The 22,652-nt window shown below is 36.1% G+C and overlaps 1 protein-coding gene across 1 annotated transcript in view; it reads left to right on the forward strand.

Moving 5' to 3' along the window:
- LOC136838573 (low-density lipoprotein receptor-related protein 1-like) overlaps positions 1-22,652 on the forward strand; it is a 496,729-nt gene that overhangs the window by 205,484 nt on the left and 268,593 nt on the right. Inside the window, 3 exon segments of the mRNA XM_067103732.1 lie at positions 6,794-8,229; positions 8,231-8,427; positions 18,976-19,220. Coding sequence (XP_066959833.1) covers positions 6,794-8,229; positions 8,231-8,427; positions 18,976-19,220 — 1,878 coding nt within the window.

Genomic DNA, 22,652 nt, shown 5'->3' on the forward strand with positions numbered 1-22,652 from the left:
TTGTCCATCTGAAGCCGGGTTTGACCCTGGATCAGGTCAAAGCAGAAGGTTTTTCTCTCTTTCCAAGATGCTGCTTCTTTGAAGTCAACTACCTCTTCTGCCTTCCAAACTGTTTCTTGGATAGATTTGTGGTCTTCAGCTGTCGCCAAGATTTCTTCTTCTCTTCATCAAGATATGAAGTCAATAGTTCAGCTCACATCAGATTGTTGCAATCTGGTGCTAAGGTTATTTCCTACCTTACCCATCTGAGTGCTAATTTGTTGGTTGATATCCTGCTGATGAGAAGAGATGCAGCCCTCTCCAAAGTGGTTCGGTCTGTCAATGTGGATTCCTTGCTATTCTTGAGGAATGGTGGTATTCTGGACTCCCAGCTGCTTTTCCCCAGGGATCAGTTGGATGCAGCTGTCAACAGGCGTCGAGCCGACAATAATGATGGTCTTGTTCAACAAGAAGTGAGTAAAGCAGCAGCTCCTTCTCATCTAAACGTTCAAGGCAGAATCCGCAGCCTCCTCCCAGGAAGCCTATAAGACCACCTTCTATGAACAAGACTTCTCAACCTGCTTCGTCACAGAAGAAGCCTTCCCAACAACGTCCCTTTCAGTATTGCAGAGCTAGGGGAGGTAGACGATAGAGTGGACGTCCCTCCCCACTCTGTGCCACCAGCTGGGAGATGCCTAGCGAGCCATTGAGCTATGGCAGAATTACGGAGCAGAGCTGTGGGTGGTAGACGTCATTTGGGTAGGGTATCTACTACCTTTCGACTTCGCTCCTTCAACTTCGCTCCTCCCCTCTCTCCAATTGTCACCTCCCTCACCTAACTTATGCCCAGGCCACTGCGAAACACCTAGCTCTCCAAGAAGAAGTGGGAAAGATGATGGAGAAGGGAGCTGTAGAGAAAGTATAGCGTCCTTCCCCAGGGTTCTGCAGCCAAGTCTTCCTAGTACTCAAAGCAGCTAGTGATTTAAGGCTGGTGATAGACCTATCAACATTGAACCTCGTTATCAGAAAGACAAGGTTCGAGATGGAGACTCGTCTAACAATCTTAGCAGCTGTCAGAGACAACGACTACATGCTGACCATAGATCTGAAGGACGCTTACTTCCAGATCCCTATTCATCCCTCCTCCCCGAAGTTCCTTCGCTTCAGTCTCGGAGAGTTGATGATCCAGTTCAAAGTCCTTTGCTTTGGTCTGACAACAGCTCCCCAGGTGTTCACAAGAGTTTTCACCCTAGTGTCGACATGGGCTCATGCTCAGGGAATTCGCCTCCTAAGATGTCTTGATGACTGGCTGGTCTTAGCGAGTTCTCAGGAAAAGATAATTCGAGACAGGGACCACATTCACAAATTTTTTTGCGTCTTAGGCATCGTGATAAATTTGGAAAAGTCCTGTCTTCAACCCAGTCAGAGAATCCTTTACCTTTGAATGATCATAGACACTGCCTTGTCAAAAGTCTTCCCATCGAACCAGTGGATAGAGAAGTTCAGGATAGTGGCTTCTTCCTTCCTATCCGAATGGAACTAACCGGCTTGGCAATGTAAAGTGATCCTAGGACTTTTGACATCGCTAGAGAAGCTGTTCCTCAGGTCATCTTCATCTTCGTTCCATGCAATGGAGGCTGAAGGAATTTTGGTCTCCAGCAAGGGACTCTCCTTAGTTACAGGTCCCTCTGTCGACAGAGGTAAGAAGCAAACTTCTGTGGTGGTTGGACAACGAAAATCTGACAGTGGGAGTGCCTCTTCATTTGCCTCCTCCGGAACTGCTCCTGTTCTCGGACGCTTCTTCCGAAGGTTTGGGAGCACATCTAGAAGATCTCCTGACTTCAGGTATGTGGAGTCCTCAGGACAGGCAACTTAACATCAATGTGCTAGAATTAAAAGCAGCCTTTCTAGCACTTCAGGAGTTTCAAGAAAGGGTGATTGGGCACTCCTTTATTCTGATGTTGGACAACACTACAGTGGTAGTTTTTGTAAATAAGAGGGGGGGCGCTAGTGTCACTCTAATTTCACTTGATAACAGTCCAGTTACACCAGTGGGCTATCAACAACTCGGTGGACCTCATGGCTAGGTACATTCCAGGCAAGAGCAACGTAGTGGCCAACAAGCTAAGTTTGGGGATAGGTTTTAGGGAAGGAGTGGTCTCTGCATCAGGAGATGGCAGATAGGCTTTTTCATCCTTGGGGAGACTAATGATAGACCTCTCCACGACAGGGTTCTATAGGAAGCTAGAGGTCTATTGTTCAGTAGTTTCAGATCTCTTCGCCAAGGCAGAGGACGCCCTTCAACATCCTTGGGACAACCTAGACGTCTACTCCTTTCCCCCCTTCCTCTCTCGAGGAGGTAGAGAGATGAATGATAACAAACACATATAGGTGGCCACCTTAGTTTGTTATTTGAACAGACATAACTCTTTAACTTCCTCTAATGCAATGAATTTCTGCATTGGACTTATCCCAGTAGTCTGACTGTTGGATACCCATATATCTAACGGATCAGAGGCTTAGGTCTCCTTCCTTTGAATTCTGTTATTCAGGAAGTATGACCAAGTGTGCCAAACCTCCAGTCAGTTCAGGATTCTCTTACCTCCCACCAAGAGTGAATCTATCATAATGTTAAGACCCAGGTTTGTTCCGCGTATGTACAGATGACAGATTTAAATTAATTTGTATTTTTCATAGCTAACAAACTTGCAGTCTTAACATTTACTGCCCACCTCTAGCCACCCCTCTTTCAGTTAACCATGGGCTGGAAGAAAACTAAGATGTCATGGATGCCAGATGCCACCAATTCCTTGCATAAACAATTCTTGTTTTTATTTTTGCCAGTTTCCAGCTGGCGCCAGAAGATTTATCCTAATGTTAAGACTGTAGGTGTGTTAGCTATGAAAAATACAAATTCATTTAAATTTTTGTTTTTATAAAGGAACACTAACAAAACGGCCAGATTGATTGTAGAAAATGTGTTCATAACATGTGCAAACAATGTAATGGTAGGCAATACTGGAAGCTGATTTGAGGATAGCCTATCCAGAAAAATCATATACACAACAATAGAAAAGAGGATACGCAAAAACAGCAACCCCCTGTATTCGTGGTCTCATGATTCACGGACTCACCTGTTCACGGATTTCTCTATGGAACATATATACGCGTTATTTGCTGAAATTTCACCCATTTGCAGTATTTTTCACTGAGAAATATGATAAAAATATGATAAAAATATTAAAATACTGAGGTACCCAGGTAGTGTTCGAGTTACGATAATTCGATTTTGTGATGGGGTAAGCAGTTAATACCGATACGACAATATTTATAAAATATTTTTAAATTTCGCTTGTGCACAGGCAGCAGTGTACAATCAGGCAGCAAGCGAGACCAAATTACAATAGACCAACTTCTTTTCCTCCATCTCTTTATCCCATCTCCTAGTTGAAAAAGTAAAAGAGAATGATAAAAGTATTGTTAGTAACATTATACTCTTGCAGAAATGTGTACAGCCATAAACAACCGAAGGAGAAACTGTTGTTCTGCTTATAACCGAATAGGATAACAACAGCTGTATTGCTTGTATTTCAACCATCGTACGGTAGTAAACAATTACCATAGTTATAGTACAAATGACGTTCAGTAGAATAGGACTGATATATTTTTACATTATACCCTTATTCGATATGGATAAAAGATCGGCAAGGAAATATACTGCTAAATTTAAGCTGCAAGTTGTAGCTGAAGCAGAGAAAAAAATGTTCAAGCTGCTAGTGACTATGAATAATCGTGCATTGGCAACATGGAGGAAACTCAGCTGTAATTAAAATTGAAGAGAAAGTATTTTAATCAAAACTACTGGGCATGAAAGAACACATATTACTGCTATTTTTACGCCGATAAACGATAAATATGTAAAGCTAGTATTGTGATGAAATCAAGTGAAAATAGCGAACGGAATCTTGATTTTTTTTTACACAAAACAAACATGCCCCCAAATGGCCAATGTCATCTATTAACGAAAAAATGTTTAAAGTAATTTCACAAGGAGATGTATTTAAGTTATATTTCGACATAAAAACACTTCGTATAACGACAAATAGCCTTGCCCCATGTAAATAAAATATCTAGAGATTCATTTACGCTAACTAGAAGCAAGAAAAGCTCTCTGAACTGAGTTAAATATGTCGAAATAAACTTACTGCGTAATCGATTACCAAACCAAAGAATTGATTGCTATGATTGCAGTTTATAATACAAAAGCAGTATAAGAATATATACAATATTATTGGATACAGTGAATGAAAGCATAACATGGAAAAGATGCATATTCATTACGTTGAAGTTTGTATAATACGTTATTATGTGAATATAGAGTACAGTATAATGTAGGGTAGGCTATCGTATATGTATACGGTACACCGTAGTGTAGGCTAAGCTAATTCTTGTTGATTATTCAATTTCTCTTTGGATTGAATTATCATAAGTCACTCTGCATGAACCTCCAGAATTAGCTGATATTAATAATGACTATACCGTGTAAGTATAGAGTATACTTCATAGTGTAGGAGCCATGGTACTGAATACCCTAGTGTAGGCTAGGCTATATTTGAGATACATTTTTTCCAACAAACGATGGGGTTTTGGAACCTAACCCTTCGTAAGTAGGGTAATACCTGTATAAGCATTTTTAGTTTTTTTACATCTGAACTCTAAAAATAGGCAGTTCTAAGTGTTTTTAGAAGGGTTCCAGGTATTTGCAGATTTTAGCTATTCGTGGGGAGGTATGTTACACATCCCTGCAAACATGGAGGTTTACTGTATATATGTATATATATATATATATATATATATATATATATATATATATATATATATATATATATATATATATATATATATATATATATATACATATATATATATATATATATATATATATATATATATATATATATATATATATATATATATATATATATATATATATATACATATATATATATATACATACATATATACATACACATATATATATATATATATATATATATATATATATATATATATATATATATATATATATATATATATATGTATGTATGTATGTATATAAAACCACATGGACAATGCACACCTGGAAGAAGCTGCAGGCAGAGAAAGGTCAAGGTCACAAGGGCGGTACTACACAGGAGAAGGGTAATTAAAGGATTGAAGAAAGGCAACACACAGAATTGGAAAAACAAGGGCTTTAATTTCCCCCCCCCCATACGCATATAAATACAGCTGGACCATTGCCCGCACATTCTATGGATACCAAAAGATGAGGACTGTTAGTCCTAGAAACCTTGTAACTTTTCCTGAATAAATATCTCCACTAGATACCATCCAGTTTATATGAGATTCAGTTATATATATATATATATAAAAAAATATATGTATGTATATATATATATATATATATATATATATATATATATATATATATATATATATATATATATATATATATATATATATACTGTGTATATATATATATACACAGGCAGTCCCTGGTTATCAGCGGGGGTTCGTTCTGATAGCGTGTCAATAGCGAAAATCGCTGATAACTGAAAATTGGCGATTTTCAGCACTTTTTCGGCGCCATTCAGTTATCGATGCCTCTGTTAGGTATTTATCGGTGCCAGTGCGCAGTTATCAGTGCTGATAAGTGCAGATCGGCGCATATTGGCATTGAAAATCACCGATCTTTGTTGCTAGACAAGTGCGAAAAACCGGATCACCAACAACCGGGATTGCCCTATATATATATATATATATATATATATATATATATATATATATATATATATATATATATGTGTGTGTGTGTGTGTGTGTGTGTGTGTGTATATATATATATATATATATATATATATATATATATATATATATATATATATATATATATATATATATATATATATATATATATATATATATATATACAGTATATATACTGGCAGTCCCTGGTTATCAGCAGGGGTTCCATTCGACGGTATGACGATAAGCGAAAATTGCGGTAACTGAAAATCAGTGATTTTCGATGCCAATAACCGGGTATCGGTGCTAATAATCTGAGATTGGTCCCAATACCCGATTATTGGTGCCGATAAGCAGAAATTGCCGCATATTGGCGCCGAAAATCGCTGATTTTCGTCGCTAGACAAGCGCTGTAAAACCATTGCCAATAACCAAGGCTGCTGATAATCAGGGACTGCTTGTATATATGTATACATATATATAATTTCATCATTGTAGGTGCTGTTTACATCTTGAGACAACTGCCTGCTTTTACCCTTTGTGATAATATAAATAGACCATAAAAGATTGTACAAGAGCTGTGCATTTATATATATACATGCACCTCTTGTACATTTGTGTTGTCTTACACTGTCTCTACTTATACTTTTTACGCTCTGTACCTCTTATAAGATCTGTAAAATCTTATATAACAGTATGTGGTGCATTTACTATCAAAGGTTGTGTAGAATTAGAAGTATGTTTTAAACTAGAACCTGGTCCTAAGTCCAGGTGTACATGCATTATGTGTGGCCTGTATGTTTTGTGTTTATAAGTTTATGTTCTTTCTATTACGTTTATAATCAGTATGTTATCTGCAGTTTACTGTAGTAAAATTATTTGCCTTATTTCCTTAATTTTTCATTTAACTATCCTTTTACTACATAGTATGCACTCTGCCTGACTTTATTATTTTGCTTTATAGTGGTATGGCATCATTTTTATATTTACTCTCTCTTCTTTATTGCAGGTAATGAAAAGGTGCTCCTTTTTTCTCGACCTAATGAGATTCGAGGTGTAGATCTAAGTAAACCTACACATGATATTATTCCACGAATATCCGTCCCCAAAGTTCAACATGCTGCTCAGTTAGATTTTGATAGCAAAACCAAAAAGATTTATTGGGCTGACTCAAAGATGAATGAAGTCAAACGAGCTAGTTTGACTGGAGGCCCAATTGAAACAGTTATGGATACATCTTTAGAAGCACCAAGGGGATTTGCTATTGACTGGCTCTCAAATAATATGTTTGTAACATCACATGGTGGAAAAGCTAACCATATTAATGTGGCAACTCTTAATGGAGAATTCTTGATCCCCATCATAAAAGACAATGTAGTTGATCCACTTTCATTAGCTGTTGATCCATATGAAGGAAAAGTCTTCTGGTCTGATGTTGGTGGTGATTCTCATTCAGTCAGAGTGGCATCAATGGTTGGAGATGATTTTTCCATATTGTCCTCTCAGAAGGACAATGCTTATTTAATCCAGCCTAGAAGCTTGACTTATGATGCAAGTAGTCAGCGCTTGTACTGGGTTAATGCAGGATCTGATTCTATACAGTATTATGATTTCACTGAAAAGAAGACTGTAAATATCTTGATTAATGATGACAGTGCAAAACCAAAGGCACTTATTGTTTATAAGGATCATGTGTATTATACGAATGATGTAGATTCTAGCATATATAAAATGGATAAGGGAACAGGCCTTGATCGACAGTTAGTTCGATCAGGTTTGGGAAACTTTTTATCCCTGAAAATATATGATGAAACAGTACAAGATGGAAGTAATGCTTGCTCACAGAAAGATCCACCTTGCCACCACTTATGTCTTCCAAAAAACAGAGCAGAAGGAGAGTGCTACTGTGCTGTTGGTTATCAACAAGATCCTCGAAACCCAACTGCATGTGTGGGAGTTGATAAGATTCTTATATACTCAAATAATGTTGGTCTTAGTGGACTGAGTATAGACAATCCAGTGACTGATGCTGGCATAAGTCCTGAGTTACTTACCCCTATCTCTGGCATTGGTATGGCTACCCGTCTTGATTTTCATGCCATGCAGGACTTGATTATATGGGCAGATGGGGATCAAGGGACCATTACCAGTGTAAAGCGAGACGGAACAAACCGGCATTTGATTGTCGAAAATATTGAAACAGTCCAAGGAATTGCTGTTGACTGGGTTGCAGAAAATCTTTACTGGACTAATCCAGTTGCAGATGTTATTGAAATGTGTCGTTTAAATGGCTCAGATGTATTTATTCTTGTTGCCAGTGATCTAGAAAAACCTGGTGCTATTGCTGTACACCCAGGAGCAGGTTTAATGTTTTGGGTGGATACCGGAGAAGATGTCCGGATTGAAAGTGCAAGTCTCGATGGGTCCAACAGGAAAGTATTAGTGAACAGTTCTCTTACAGTATCCAGTGGACTTGGTTGTAGATTATAATGAGGGTCATCTGTACTGGGTGGACCAAAGAGCTAAAACCCTAGAGAAGATAAATCTGGATGGGAGTCATCGAGAAGTGGTCCTGAAGAGTGATACCTTGCAGCTGCCAGTGTCAGTCTTCGTTTTTCAAGACAGTATCTTCTGGGCTGACATGTAAGAAGGCTTATTTTTTCACTTGTTTACATTTGTTATTTTTTATACAACTTAAAATCCAATTTAGACTAATGTTTCTCTAAACACTTAAGGTTATATTTAGGATTAAAATTATTTTTTATCAGTAAGAGCCAGAAGAACTCACAGCTATGCCAGAGTTCTTCCACTCACAGTAGTACCAAGAAAAGGATTATATGACATACTTATTTGTTTATTAGTACTTTTTACTTTTTATTTCTTAATTCTTTGCCTACACAGAGTGAATCACTTTTCTTATCATGAGTGTTTATTTTTTTATTTTAACCAAACAGTTCATATATTCCAGTTTAAGTAATTTATATGCCCCCTAGTAGAATTTTAAGTCTAAGACAGCAAGTATTTCCAGACAGTATGCTAATGAATTATGATTTTAGTCACAAATTCTAATAGCAGAGGCCTTGTTTTTTTTTTTATTCAACATTAAGGTTTTATCTGCAATTGCAGTAGTTATGCAGCTAAATGTCATCTTACATGTAGCATTCCAGCTGTAAAGTGCACTGTGCTATGGATATGATTACTGCTCTAACTAACCATATAGGCTTGATGATAGAGTATTTGTAGTGTTATTAGGAATTAGAAATTTAATACTGCATTCATTGGGAAATGAAGAGATATTGCAATTGTTTATCTTTATTTGCACAGAATTGTGCCTGAATGTCACACAACATGATTGAGACATTTTTAGTTACTTATGCTTCATGACCGAGTATCAAAAAGAATGAATATGACTGAGACATATTTAGTTACTTGTGCCTCATGACCAATTATAAAAAAGAATGAATGAAAAAGTATTGACAGGTCAAACCGTTTTGGAGAGAACAGTACAAACCTATCCAAGAAAAAGACAATTATATGTTATCCTTGGCTATTAAAACAGAAACAGGATACTGCATAATGTGAAATTACTAAGTGAAAATAAGTAAAGTACCTGTATAAGTAAAACACAGACCTCAAACCAGAAATTGAGGAACAAACACTTTAAATGGTAATTATATACAATGACACCATTTATGTGGAAATTGTTGAATTATGGTTTGTCTGATGTATTTTTTGTTTTAGAATTTTATCAAATTTTGCAGAAATATAGTTTTGAGCTTGAGAAATATTCTCAAACTGCAGGACTATATATTTCCAGCAAAAGCTTGCCTTCAAAATCACTCCAAACTCACAAGTAAAACAATTTTTCAATAGGAGTATGTTGTAATCCAGCCTGCCCTAATCTTATCTAACTAAGGATGCTATATACAATCAGGCTGGGGGCTCTACCTTTCATAGACCTCCTACCTAATGTATCCCAGAGCTCTGTGAAGTATACAGGGAAGTACAGGGATGAGTGCAAACCTAACCTTCCCTCCTAACTTACTGAAGTGTGGGGCCTGAGCCATGGATTTATGATTGGGCATTGCATAGAGAAAAATGTTTTTGCAAGTGAAGGAGTATGTTAAAGGATAAAGAATGTAACAGTCACTTTTACTAGATATGTATGACCTTTTAACATCTCGAATTCCTCACATTTTGGATGCTCTTGTCAGTGCAAAGTTATGAATCTAAATGAAGAACAATTAAATAAACCCCAACCCTGTAGTAATGAGGTTTGAACCCACACTCCAAGGATTGTGGTAAAATAGCACCCTCTATTAGCAGGGTTATCGTTTTGGCCCTTGTGATGGTTACAAGTGGCCTGTACCATGGGATGACAGTAAACTTCATCAGAACATGGAATTTTGAATTTTATAAAAAATAAAATAAAATATGGCTGAAACAGAAAATTCACAGCTAAGCTTTCATTCACACTAATAATAACTCTTTTGTAAATGCTAGTAATATTATTAAAAAGGGAAAATGCTCTTGAATAAACATAAGCTTATGGCTTGTACACCTTGGAGAAGAGCATTAATTCTTAGAAGAGTACAAACCCTTGGCTATACTGTAAGCTTTAAACATTGAATGATTATGAGTTTGGCACCCTATGATCTGTAGCATGCCACTAAGGGCATATATAAGAGGTACCCCTTGTGGTTCTTACAAATGATAATAGCAATAAAATATTTTCAGAAAATTTAAATGGATAATAGGCTTGTATACTTATGAAAGCTAATCATGCTAGCTAAAAAGATTTGGTGACTGTATGCTGTGAAATATAAAAAAAAATTATGGCATGTGTACTGTATATCTCAGTGATAAGTATTAATTCCTAAAAGAATACAAATCCCTGACTATACTGTTTAACTGCTATGTGTAAGCGTGCACATTCTTTCAATTGGAAAAGAGTCTTTATGCATTACTGAAATGTAGTGGGTGAAATAACCAGTTTTGGCCAATATGGAGTAGGCTAATTAGATTTTCGCTGCTCATGTATAAGACACTGTATTGCAATTTCTTACTACATAGCTTGTACGTATTAAAAATTTTGGGCATGTTTTGGACAAGTTGTCATGACAAGTTGTCAACATCGCATATAATGTGGTACATCTTGGTAGCATAGCAGAATATCTAAGCTTAGGTGGTGATATTTTTATTTTGACTTGAATAATTTTTTACCAAAGAAAATGGCCAACATTGAGGTATGACTTCTATAATAAAAAATGTAAGCCCTCTTCCAGATTGTAGGATTGGTAAGGGAGTTTTGATTCATCTGGTTCCGCCAGAAGACACTTAATACAAGAGAATTAAATTTCTTGTAGATGTTCTAATTCTTGCGGTAATAATGGAATCTAAGATTTTAATACCTTTAGGTTAAGTTGGTTTAGGCACTTGATATGCGTGGTTTATCTTTAGTAGAATTGAATTTGTATTCACTTTATTAGACCTCAGTGATTGTTTGCAATCAGCACCATGTGCTGTGTATGGTAAGATTTTCAAATTCAAAGACTTCATGCAGTTTGCTCAAATATTTATCCAGGAAAGAAACCCAAATGTATTAACATTAAAGCTAAAGGGATTAAAAAGCAGAATTTTTTGCACACATAATTAAGGTCTCAGTGAACCACATACCTTAAAATAGAGCTTAGTACAGTAATTGAAAAGCCAAAGCCACACATTTCTTTTCATTTTGCTGCAGTGCTCTATTGCTGATTGGCTGAAGATTTGAACTCTACAAACATCCAAAGAGCTAACAAAATGTAGAGGAAGAGGATTCACAAACTGCAATCCTCTGCTAAGATTAAGCAAATTACTCCCAAAGGTTTCTTCTCCCTTATCTCTCATGGAATCTTTTTACTAGTTTCCAATTATAAGGCCCACCTTTACTTGAATTTTCCCTAAAAATTCACATAAATTTTTATGTAATCCAGTAAACAACCTTTAAAGAAGAGGGCAAACAAACAGAGCAAGCCAGAAGTGTAATCTCTTTGTTATAGGTGATAATCCCAAAATAATGCCTAAAATATATATTTGAAGATTATCTTGGCTGTCAAGCACTGTACTTGCCTTCCAGGCATGTTAACCCTTAAACACCTACTGGACGTATCATACGTCGACTAAAATTGTCCGTTGGGTGCCAAGTGGACGTACCGTACGTCGACTACAAAAAATTTCAACCTTTGGTCAACTTTGACTCAACCGAAATGGTCGAAAAACGCAATTGTAAGCTAAAACTCTTACATTCTAGTAATATTCAATCATGTATCTTCATTTTGCAACAAATTGGAAGTCTCTAGCACAATATTTGGATTTATGGTGAATTTTTGAAAAAAACTTTTTTCTTATGCCCGCGCGGTAACTCGGCCGAAAATTTGAGAAATTCTTTCGTCATTTTGTTGTAACTTTTGCACTGTTTTATATTAGCCGTTACATAAAGTTTTATATATGAAAATGTGCGCAATTTCATGTAAAATACAGCAAAATACAACCCATGGTTGTAGCTTTTATAAGTTTGGAAATATTTTCATATAAACCACGATAACTGCCAAAATTTCAACCTTCGGTCTACTTTGACTCGACCGAAATGGTCAAAAAACGCAATTGTAAGCTAAAACTTTACATTCTAGTAATATTCAATCATTTACCTTCATTTTGCAACAAATTGGAAGTCTCTAGCACAATATTTCGATTTATGGTGAATTTTGAAAAAACTTTTTCCTTACGTCTGCGCCAGAAATTCTTTAAATCACGTTGTCGTAATGTTTGCACTGTTTTATATTAGTCGTTACATAAAGTTTTATATATGGAAATGTGCGCAATTTCATGTAGAATACAACAGAAAATAACTCATGGTTGTAGCTTTTATCAGTTTTGAAATATTTTCACATAAATCACGATAACTGCCAAAATTTTAACCTTCAGTCAACTTTAACTTGACCGAAATGGTAAAAAAACACAATTATAAGCTAAAACTCTTACATTCTAGTAATATTCAATCATTTACCTTCATTTTGCAATAAATTGGAAGTCTCTAGCACAATATTTCGATTTATGGTGAATTTTTGAAAAAAACATTTTCCTTACGTCCGCGCGGTAACTCGGCCGAACATCTCAGAAATTCTTTCATCACGTTGTCGTAATATTTGCACAGTTTTTTATTAGTCGTTAAATAAAGTTTTATATATGAAAATGTGCGCAATTTCATGTACAATACAACAGAAAATAACTCATGGTTGTAGCTTTTATCAGTTTTGAAATATATTCATATAAATCATGATAAATAGAAAAATTCGACTTTCGGTCAACTTTAACTCGACCGAAATGGTTGAAAACTGCAATTGTAAGCTAAACACTTACAGTCTAGAATATTCAATCAATTAGCTTCATTTTTCAACAAACGGGAAGTCTCTAGCACAATATTTCGATTTATGGTGAATTTTGAAAAAAAATTTTTTTACGTCCGCGTTACGAATTCATGCATCATTTTGTGATAATATTTTCTCTGTGTTGCTTTGATCGTTTTACAATTTGTTATATACCAAAATCATTGCAATTTAGTGTACAATACAAAGAAAAACAAAATAACCCGTTAGCTTCAACCGTTTTGCTCACAGCACGATTTGTATAAAATTATATATGAAAAATTTTTTTTGCGCTGTCATATATTTCAATATTTATATATGATAATGATATTTTTTTCATTTCTGATGGTTGCATACTAAACTTCAGGCAATGACCAAAAAAAGGAGCCAAAAATGAACTCTTAATCTTAAAAACTAAGCGTGCGGTGATTTTTTTAAAAAACTTTTTTCCACTTCGGCGCTAGCTCCCGAACACCGCCGGCATACGGGAGATGTTTTTGTAAATAGAGGCTCGGCGTTTAAGGGTTAATTAAGTATACCTTAGTTTTACCAGACCACTGAGCTGATTAACAGCTCTCCTCGGGCAGGCATGTACGTGACCTTTGTTATATACAGGAAAATTGATATAGCTGATTCAGTTTTGAAATCATAACCACTGTCATGATCTGCATTGCAATATTACATAAACACATCACAACTATGAAGCAATTGATGTAACAGTGCAACTATAAATCTGAACTTATACCAGAAATGCTGCAATGGACAGGACATACAGCATGTAGGGCCAAGAACAGAAGTATTCTCTCATGTGTCTGGATTATTACATCCAAGTCCTTGTGGAATGATGGAAATATCTCACTTTATGGAAAAACACCTTGCAGATATAAAAATGGCAACTTTGTACCCTTACTCCTCCTGTTGTCTAATTTTCCTCCTGTTGTCAAAACATAACTGTAAACAGTACACTAATTTTCTAAAAACTCTCTCTCTCTCTCTCTCTCTCTCTCTCTCTCTCTCTCTCTCTCTCTCTCTCTCTCTCTCTCTCTCTCTCTCTCTCTCTCTCTCTTGAGATATACCAAAACTGCTTATGTGGACTGAGACTTGAAAAGTATAAAGAATAACCCAGAGAGAGAAAGAGAAAAGCAATCAAATGCACAGCAGGTGATACATACAAATATGTATACTCATGTGCACACATGTATGTAGTACTGTATATACATGCTGATTTTATATGGAAAAGTCATTATCTTTTTGTATTACATGTTTGTACCTACACATTAAAAATCTAATAAACATTACTTTCAAATCTGTGTGTTTGTGTGTTCAGGGCTTTTTAAAGATGTATAACAGCAGTATTGTTATTTATTTTGCATGGCATACAAAAATTTATGAAATCTTTACACCATCCAAAACACATCATAAGCTCTTAGAGCTCAGGCAATTGTAAATATAGTTTTTTGAAACCTTTGGTAAATATGTAATGCACTCTATCCACTGATTAACACATTATATTAGTATTTATATTCCATTAAGGAATATTAACTTTATCATGTACCATATATAAAGTTCATATTTTGAATATGAGCAACTTATTAGAAACAAAGTGACATATGCCAAGTTCTCTAAGGTATGAAAATCAACCTGTGATTACTTGTAAGATTTAAAGAGAGAGAGAGAGAGGAGAGAGAGAGCAACTTTTATTATCTTTGGAAAGTTTACATATCACATTTTACTCAGTTGAGTACAAGAGCTTTTAAACCTGCAGAAAGAGAGAAAGATGTTGAAAGATTTGTGACTTACAGATATTACACAGTTTGTCAACAGTTACAACTGAAAGAACAGCAAACAAGATCTAAATGCTACCTAATAATTTTATCTATCCTGGACTTGTATGGACATGCAATGCCTGTTGCCCCCCCAACATAGTCTAATGTAATGGTTATGACTGAATGTATGGACAGGCAATGTATCAAGGCAATTTGCTATGACTGTAAGCAGTCATATTAATGTCTGTCATTTTAATACCTCTGTCTCTCTCTCTCATTGTGCATGATTATTTTATTACAAATTAATATCATTTAAATGAAATCTGATCTATAAAATTGTGTTTATCAGTAAATATATTGCATTACCTGTTTACCCAAGGTTTCAACCAGATATGTATGAATGCCTAAATTGATTTATGATCTGTTTTTGAAACGTAAGGATTCATAAATTTTTTGTATGCCATGCCATATAAATTCATTCAAGTGCATATTGTAGTTTACCTCAGCATGATGCATACATGGTCATACATACACACACATGTATGGTGTACATATACACATGTACACAGACCAAGGCACTGATGGGTAGGAAAAGTTCTGATGCGGCACAGGTGGACAGTTTTTAATGATACTTTATCTGTATCTGTTTAAGTTTTTCAGTTTTCCGGTACATATTCCACCTTCAGAAAAGTTTATTTAGTATTAAAAAAAGGGAGTGTGGAAAACATGAAGTATTTTTACCATAAATGAAATGAAAAAATGACTTAAGAGAGTTGAAGTTGATGAAGGCCACCCAACCCTCCCTGCTCAGTTCCCCCAGCCCTTCCAACCTGGCTTGCCACTCAAAAGCGATAAAACAGTGTTTAAGTTATGTTTATGCTTTGAAAGCTCCCATACAGACAAAGGCCCCCACCCCAGCCCTCCCAGTTTACTTCACACCCCCAACACTAACCCAGTCGTAACACCCCTGCTGTGCCTCTTTCTTGGTGGGTTTATGACTACAAGCAGCATTAACATTGCCTCTTTTTGCCTACACAGTATTGCTTACCATCCGGACTAGGTTTCTAAATTTTTATGTATTGTATATATATTTTTATATATATACTCTATTGTGGTGCTGGGACCCTCCAGATTATGTTGAATTTTGGATAAGATGAAAAGTGATTGGTAATGGAGAACATGGTGATGGATTGCTGTAATTCTGTTGACTCAAGAGTACAGTGAAAGGAAAAGCCCTATATTTAGACGCAAGAGATGATAACTAAATCTTGGAGCATGCATACTTAGTACATTGGTGGTCCACATAACTGGGTTGAGATGGCACAAAACAGTGCGACCTAAAGAGGTCTCGTAGGAGCAACATGGATCACCTTGAAGCTCAAGAGCCATAGGAATGAGTTATTGGCTTGAACATATGTTACAAGGGTCCTGTTATGTGATGAGTGCATCTTTCATTGTGGAAGCAAATGGACAGAGTTCACCTATATGATTTAATAAATAGGATTTACTCTTTCCTTTAAAGTTTCCCTCTCATTTTTTCATTCAAAGAAAAACATCTTCCATCATATATACTAACAATTACTGTTCTTCTGTTTTCTAATGTAAGTAATCTTTGTAATTTTCTATACTGTACTGTATTTTGCAATGGGTGTGAGCTTTTTATGATTTGAATTGTTGTTGCATTTAGTTTTCACTAATCTTTTGTGTTCATCTTGCTTATATGTAGATTGTCAGTGATGTCAGCCTTTTGATTGTAATGTTCATTCTTGTAGCTTTTCATTTTTATCTCTTTTTGAGAAGACCCATTTTTCAGATTGTGTAATGATCTTTAATATGTTCATTCCACCCCATCTTCATAGTTTGATTATATAATTGCATTGCCAGGTGCTGTGTGACTGCAATGCCAAAAATAGGACTTTGAGTTCCAAAAAGACTTCTTGGTATTACATTAGTCAGCAGTTGGTATACCCTGCTCTTTCATCCCCCACGTTGGTTAGCAGGAGAATCCTGAAATCTTGGTGAGTTACCTGCTCCTTCATAATAAAAGATCAGTGTTGCCAACATTGCAAGTAGGCTTACATCACTCAGAACTCCCTGGTGGCAATTATGTAACTTATTGGGCCCATCTGCACGCACAGCTTTGTGTTTCATCATCTAATGCTTATAATGAAAGTAAATCCTATTGCCGGGTGCTGGCTGATGTAATACTAAGAAAATGTCTTCAGAATCACAATTCATGTTTTTATCACTTAGTGTCATCCTGCCTATCCATGCTTATGGCAGATAAGTCAGGGAACTAGAAACACAAGGAAAGGCTCTTGACTATAAGGCCCAAGAAGATAAAGTAATAGATATCGTTAATGTTTTTATCACTGTTATTATGATTGGTGTTACAGCATATGTATCATTTGTATTTTTAATGAGCATTCATATTTTATACAAAAAAGACTATTTGCACTTTTGACAAGCATCCTCTGAATTGATATACCATATACTAAAAGAAAAACACCTGAATACTCAGGAAACTAATGATGCCTGTTTTATGCAAACCAGGAAAATCCCATCAGTTTGCTGTCCATTAATGAGTGAGGAAACTCTACTGAATTGAAAATATTCCCATGTGGAAAAGCAAATGTGCAAACCTAGTTCATTTGCTGGTGAACTCATCTCTTCTGGAAGGAGTGTGTTTCAGTGTAGATACCTTGTGATCAACATTTGTGCATAGTAACTGCCAGTATTTGACGATCTGAGATTTCTCTTTATAATTGTACTGTTTGTCAAGAAATAAAAGACTGTTAGATAGGAAGAGAACAAACATGAAGTTTACTGATTCCAGGAGCCATTCATCGGGGCTTGCACAGCTGAGGGTTCAGGCTTGGCCATTTAGACATAGCTGGTGTCATTCCTTTCGAAAAGGAATGGACTGTGGAAACTTTGGTGATGGTTGAGTCACACATAGGAAATAGCTCAGCCATATGAAAGCCATGATACAGCCTCTGGGTAGTCCCCAGAGTAACAAAACATTGGGAAAGGCACTGGCTTTTAATCAGTGAGGGACTGGAACTTCTAAGCATTCTTGCCTGTAGGGAATGTGTGTTGTTTCATACCTCTCCTTGCCTCTCTGATGTTGTATGAAGAAAAAGAAGTGACTGTCACCACATTAAAACTGCTGGCATGGGAAAAGACAGTTGTTTAGCTGAGAATGAGCAGGTTTTTGATCGTGATTAGAAGAGTTTTGTTAATAATTTAGTACAGTTAATCACAACAATATTTTCCTTTGCCTCTGTAGTGGATGCTTATATTCAGTGCCTCTTTCGTAGGGAGAAATGAGAAAATACGAGTGTAAGTGATAAATGGGAGAAGAATCCACTTGAACACAAAGAAAATTTCTTCAATCTCTTTGACCGTGTGCTATGTTCCTGGTGGGTTTGTTGGATAGATACTTTTCACTTAAGGAGAGAGGGAGAAAGATGAGTGATTGACTGAAAAAAGGAATTGGCTTTGTTAAATTACCTTCTCAGGAAAAGTGCATAACTAAACATGAAATGCTAAATTAAACCCTAGTTTTAAGTCAAAGTTAAACAAGTGCCACCCGCAGAAGACAGAAAGAACACATTTTTCTTCTTGAGTGGGATAATATATTACCCATGCACACTATCATCAGCCTCCCCTACAATCCCCTCAAGAAAGAAGTCCAGAGGGATTTTTCCAAGAAATTATCATTCTTCACAGGTTTTTAACTGCCAGATGTATGTATTAATGTATGGAATTATGCACATCTCAAGGTGGCAGTCATTAGACCTATAATATTTTTCAAACTGGTTACTGGTTGTCTTTCTTTTGAACTGAGACTGAAGTATCTACAGTAGGATTTTGTCAACTGCAAAATGGGTTTGTTTGAAAAGATGATTTTAGCTTTATAAAATTATTTTTATAAATCATAAAAATCACTGCATTTGATATTTATAAGGTAAGTCTGTGTAATGTTGAATGTAATATGTATTTTTGTATTTTTCTAGGGTATATGGAGCTGGCTCAATTCGCCAAGTTTTAAAGTCAGATTTGACCAGAGTGTCCACATTAAGAGATAACCTTGGAGATACAGTTAGAGATATTATTGTGATGAGCACTGATTCTCAGAATGGCTTAAATCCATGCTCTAACAATAATGGTGGCTGTGAAGAGATCTGTCTTTTTGATGGACGGGAAGTTAAGTGCCAGTGCTACCATGCTCATGTTGCTGAAAATGGGAAATCCTGCAGAGGTAAATTACAGTAAGAGATTGGTTAAGTCTTCAGTATGTCAGTCTGTTTCATTTAGATACTACATTATGAATACAAATATAACATTATTAAAGATAACTTAATATTCTCTTAGAAATTCGTACATAAACAGAAAATATATTTTTCCCCTTGGCTGATTTTCTGTTAATTTTGAAGTACTAAACTGAGGTTGTGGTATTGTCAATGCAGGATTTTAACAAAATTCAACATTATTTTAATAAATCCTTTTAAAATAAACTTGCTGTCCTGTCCCTTAAACATCATGCTAGTGATCTTTTATTTCAGCACAAACTCACTACTTTATGTTAGCATAGACTGCTACAGTAGCAGTCTCCCAATACCACTGAGGTAGAAGAGTCCCATTTCCCATCATATGGAAATAGAAGTCCCATTTCCCACCATCTGGAAATGCATCTGGGTCCCAGAGAACTTCAGTCATGCTCCCAAGAGACATTTTATGCTATAATGTTTAATTTCCTTTATGGGGAAAAATCACCCCAATATGGCAGAATTAAGAAAATTCCAAAGGATGTCAATAACAACCAAGTACAATAGCTGGACACTGGGGTCTCTACTGGGATTTGGTCCTGATTAACCTCTGAGAGATATGCATCAGAGCCAGGGTGGAAGGGTTAGGCTACTTGAATTTGCAAGTCTATATTGTACAATCTTTCTCTCTCTCTCTCTCTCTCTCTCTCTCTCTCTCTCTCTCTCTCTCTCTCTCTCTCTCTCTCTCTCTCTCTCTCTCTCTCTCTCTCTTGTTATTGATGGTATAATTTTAGATTTGCTAAAGAGATTTTGCAATGCTAATACTAATGAAGTCAAATATAAGGTACAGTAATAGGATATATACTCTATTTGAAGCAGACTTTGGACATTCAGCAGCATTGTTGGAAATTGTGTATTCACTAGATACATAATGACTGATGCACAATTTTTGTTTTGCAAATGTAGAAATTGGCTACTTATTTTGTAGGTACATTAATATGTAAAACTATATATTGATACCTTAGATAATATTAACAGACATTTGATGATAGCTAACACAATGCAACAGTTGGTAGAATCATAGTGACTAGTTTAAAACTACTGATGCTACCTGCTTGGAACATAGCAATAAGTCATTTCTTTAAAGATAGGATAGCTGGAGTAATGTGGGTGAAGCAGTCTTGGAGTAGAAAGAATGAAGAATATAAACAATACCTTGATCCTCAGTCAACTCTATTAATTACATTCAGTGGTTGGAAATGGCATGAAGTAGTAAATGCTGCATGCATGAGAAACAGGGCCAAGCAATTTATTCCCAAACCAAGATGGCATTTTTATTGCCAAAATTTTGGTCACTGCAAATTTGTGTAGGAATAAGGCTTAGTAGAAACCTTCTTTATCTGTAAATGGTTGTCAAAAGGAACATGGTATCTGTGAAAGAAAACCTAATGTGTGCACAGAAGAAAGATCATGCCTCCTCTTCAAACATATGTGATTTATTCTTGTTTGAAAAAGAGATACAAGCAATCATGGGTGCAGAAACAAGTTTTGGAAAGCAAGCCTAAGGGTGCAAAATAGGGATGTGGCCCATCTTTTTACACAGCTTTTGCTTAGTGCAGAAAACAAACTAGTTAGGAAACTAGAGCTAAATGTTACAGCTGAAGGTAACAGCCAAACCCAGAAAAGGCCATTGTCAGAAGTAACAGGGTAGTTTCCTAAAGCATATCTGCCAGATCAGAGCTTAACCCCTTCGCCACCGGGACGTACACATGTACGTCTTTTACGGTACAGTAATAAAAGACCGCGACATACGCCTATACGTCTTTCATCCCTCCTCGAAAAGCAGAGCTGTTTTCTTCAGCTTGGATGGGTTTCAGGCGTAGTATTGTGTACGAGAGAGGTGCAGAAGCTCCACCCACTATTCATTCTAGCCAATGAGTGTCCGATGGTCGTCGTGACGTCATATTCATATGGGATATTATAAGGGGTATCGTCCAGCAGCACATGTCAGTGCGCCTCAAGCTGTTATGTATGAAACATTGTCACGATCTTGTGAGTAAACCATTTGGATTCGAAGGCTAAACTTTTTCTCCTTTTGATTGCAGTTATTTTACAGTTTTTTTTTATTTTTCAGTATCATGATGTCGGATGATAGTATTTCAGATCCTGGGTAGGAATACCTGCCAGATCTGTCAGATGATTATAGTGATAGTTGTTTATAGTTGTAGAGGATGACAGCGACACGAGATTTTAGAAGACATTGAACCCATTGTTGATGAAGGTTGGCAGTTCATAACAGATCCATTTTGTGACAAGCGCCCAGACCCACCCCCCGATTTCACGGAGGGTGACAATGGGATCTCTGTTTGCACACCCGACTTCACCTGCCCATGAGATGCATTTTGTTTCTTTTTTTGATGATGATGATATTGACAGACTGTGTGAATGGATGAATGCTCGGGCAGAGGAGTATTTTCGGTCAACAGGAAAGTGTACTATGTTTTTTGAAAACTTCTTTCATTTTTTTTACAGTAACGTAATTTTTATTATCATTATTTTTTCTACTACAAGTTGTAGTAGTAGTGGTATTACTGTTGAATTTTTTTATTATTATTATTATTATTATTATGATTATTATTATTATTATTATTATTATTATTACCAATGCCATAAACATTCATTGATGTATACTAACTGTTTCCATAAGAAAACTAGTATATACTGCTATTACTACTAGTACTATTTTACTAATACTTTACTACTTTTTCTGCTACTTTATTTCTACTACTTTACTACTATTTCTATTTCTGCAATTACTTTTTCCACTAAATATTCCTCTTTTTTCAATATATATATATATATATATATATATATATATATATATAATATATATGTATATAGCCAATGTGGTGAAAAATATTCATTGGTATGTACACAATGTTTTCACATAAGAATATAAATGAAAAATATGAATAACAGAAAGTTTAGTGGGAGCAAATGATGACTGATATACTCGCGGTCTCATGCGGTATGCAAGCGTTGTCGGCAGTGCAACAGGCCAGTGGCGAAGGGGTTAAATGCACAGAGAGTGATTCAGAGCGTGATAAGATTTGCAGTAGAATAAAGAGTATGGAAACCTTGTCCTATCCACAGTTGTTGGTGCACCTAACTCTCTAATGGTCGGTACACCTAACTCTCTAATGGTCGGCATGGCAGATGGTGCTTGTGTATTATTTTTTACTGGAGTACCTGCCTCTTTGGAGGCTGGAGTGGGTTTCAGCCTGTGCCAGCTGATGTTGGTACAACTGCCTCTGGAAGCTGGAGCAACAAATGTCATTTCCCATGCTAGCTGCTGTAGTACATGGACCAGTGTCAGTTATTGCTGGCACACCTGCCTCCTCTGGAGCTAAAATGATAGCTGCTGG

Source organism: Macrobrachium rosenbergii, chromosome 5 (assembly GCF_040412425.1).
Source record: "Macrobrachium rosenbergii isolate ZJJX-2024 chromosome 5, ASM4041242v1, whole genome shotgun sequence".
Taxonomy (NCBI): Eukaryota; Metazoa; Arthropoda; class Malacostraca; order Decapoda; family Palaemonidae; genus Macrobrachium; species Macrobrachium rosenbergii.